This window comes from Chelon labrosus, assembly GCF_963514085.1.
Source record: "Chelon labrosus genome assembly, chromosome: 6".
Lineage (NCBI taxonomy): Eukaryota > Metazoa > Chordata > Actinopteri > Mugiliformes > Mugilidae > Chelon > Chelon labrosus.
This window is the reverse complement of record NC_140342.1, coordinates 5,398,200-5,399,870: the sequence shown is the minus strand read 5'-3', so window position 1 is coordinate 5,399,870 and position 1,671 is coordinate 5,398,200. Positions and strand designations below refer to the sequence as shown.

Here is a 1,671-nt window from a genome sequence, read left to right as displayed (position 1 = left end):
ACCAACACTACCGAAATGGCCTTCGCCGGAAAATGGGAAACCGAGACCCAGGAGGGATATGACGAGTTCTGCAAGTTGCTCGGTGAGAACACAGATGGAATCTAAAATCAGCCAAATAACGCATGCTTTTTTCTTCCTTTACTCCTTCCGTTGGTTTCTGGTTTTCTCGAATTATTGTAGCTTCACATTCCTCCTCCTGTCTCACTTAAGGTATCCCCGACGACGTCATTGCAAAGGGACGTGACTTCAAGATCGTCACGGAGGTCACCCAGGATGGGGACAACTACACCTGGACCCAGCACTACCCCGCCGGCCACAAGGTCAGCAACAAGTTCACCGTTGGCAAGGAGTGTGACATGGAAACCATCGGAGGAAAGAAATTCAAGGTAGGAAGGAATTAATCCAGAGCTTCTTCTGTAAACTTTACGCTCCAGTGGTGACTAGCTGAAATATAAAATCACACAATGCTTCTTCCCTGGCTGGTTATATAACCTGTGTGTTTTACAGGCCACTGTGGTCATGGATGGCAGCAAGCTGAGCACAAGCTTCCCCAACTACCACCACACCACTGAGATCAGCGGAGGCAAGCTCATCGAGGTAAACACGCTCACTTAGGCTTTTAGTGCTGGGAACGTTGAGCGATGACAGAGGTCATTACACTTAACTCCCCGCAGGGATCATTAGAGTCATCAGAGTTATATACAGATTTTTTCAGCTGGCGACCTGGACCAGTTACCACAGCTAACAAGAAAAAGTGTCTGAGATGTAGAGAAGCGCTGCAGCATGCACCTTGACAGGCTATTCAGCCTCACGTTTAACCCTTTAAACCTGATATGAGACAATATTGCCTTTTTTAGTTCGTTCCTATTCATTCCACTTTGTGCTTTTCAGAAAGAATTAACAATTTTTTTATTTATTATGACAGACTGTGTGATGTATTGTGTGAGTAAACTTAAAATGCGCTGTATTTTTGCCATTATTGTTTGTGGCACTAATACAGTCATAAGTTCTTAATTTTTTCCTTTCGCATGCACAACAAACTTGTTCTTTAAAAGACAGCCAGACACCGGAAAAGCATATTTCCTGGTCAAATAACGCACATTTTCTTTTGTCTCCCTGCAGACCTCCCAGGCCGGCTCTGTAGTCCTGAAGAGAGTCAGCAAGAAGATCTAACTGCTGATTAACCTTTGACTTCTTAAACAGTTACAATGGAGACTTCAGAACTTCAGCTACGGCTTTCAATAAACTTAAACTAAAATCATGTCAACATGAACCTTGGTCTGCCTCTGCTTTTTACTGTGTGTGTTCTGGGATGATGCGTGCTTTCTAGAAATGAAAAGTTTAAGTCAGTGATTCATTTGAAAAAGCAAGAGTTGATGTTCTGTTTTAGTCAGGGAAAGGCATATGAGTCCAGCTGTGAGGCAAAGAGTTAAATATGCGACAGAGTGATTTTTGATCATTTTTTAATCAACTTTTAAAATGACTATAAATGCTGATGAGAAACTCAAAAAAAAAAGATCCTCCCTTGCCATGTAGATAGAAGTTTAAATTCAGCTGTACAGAACACAAACATTACAAGAGGAGCTGACTGATCACATGTTCATACAGTTAGAATCTGTGATTTCAGATGTTGTTAAAAGTTATGCATTTACAATGAGTAAGAGATTGCAC

The 1,671-nt window shown here is 41.8% G+C and overlaps 1 protein-coding gene across 1 annotated transcript; it reads left to right on the top strand.

The window, feature by feature from the left end:
* fabp6 (fatty acid binding protein 6, ileal (gastrotropin)) lies at window positions 1-1,259 on the top strand. Its single transcript, XM_084545675.1, has 4 exons — window positions 1-82; window positions 211-386; window positions 508-597; window positions 1,123-1,259. Exons 1-4 carry the CDS (start codon window positions 16-18, stop codon window positions 1,171-1,173), a joined length of 384 nt encoding a protein of 127 aa, XP_084401801.1. The 5' UTR covers window positions 1-15; the 3' UTR covers window positions 1,174-1,259.
* Window positions 1,260-1,671: the final 412 nt, after the last annotated feature.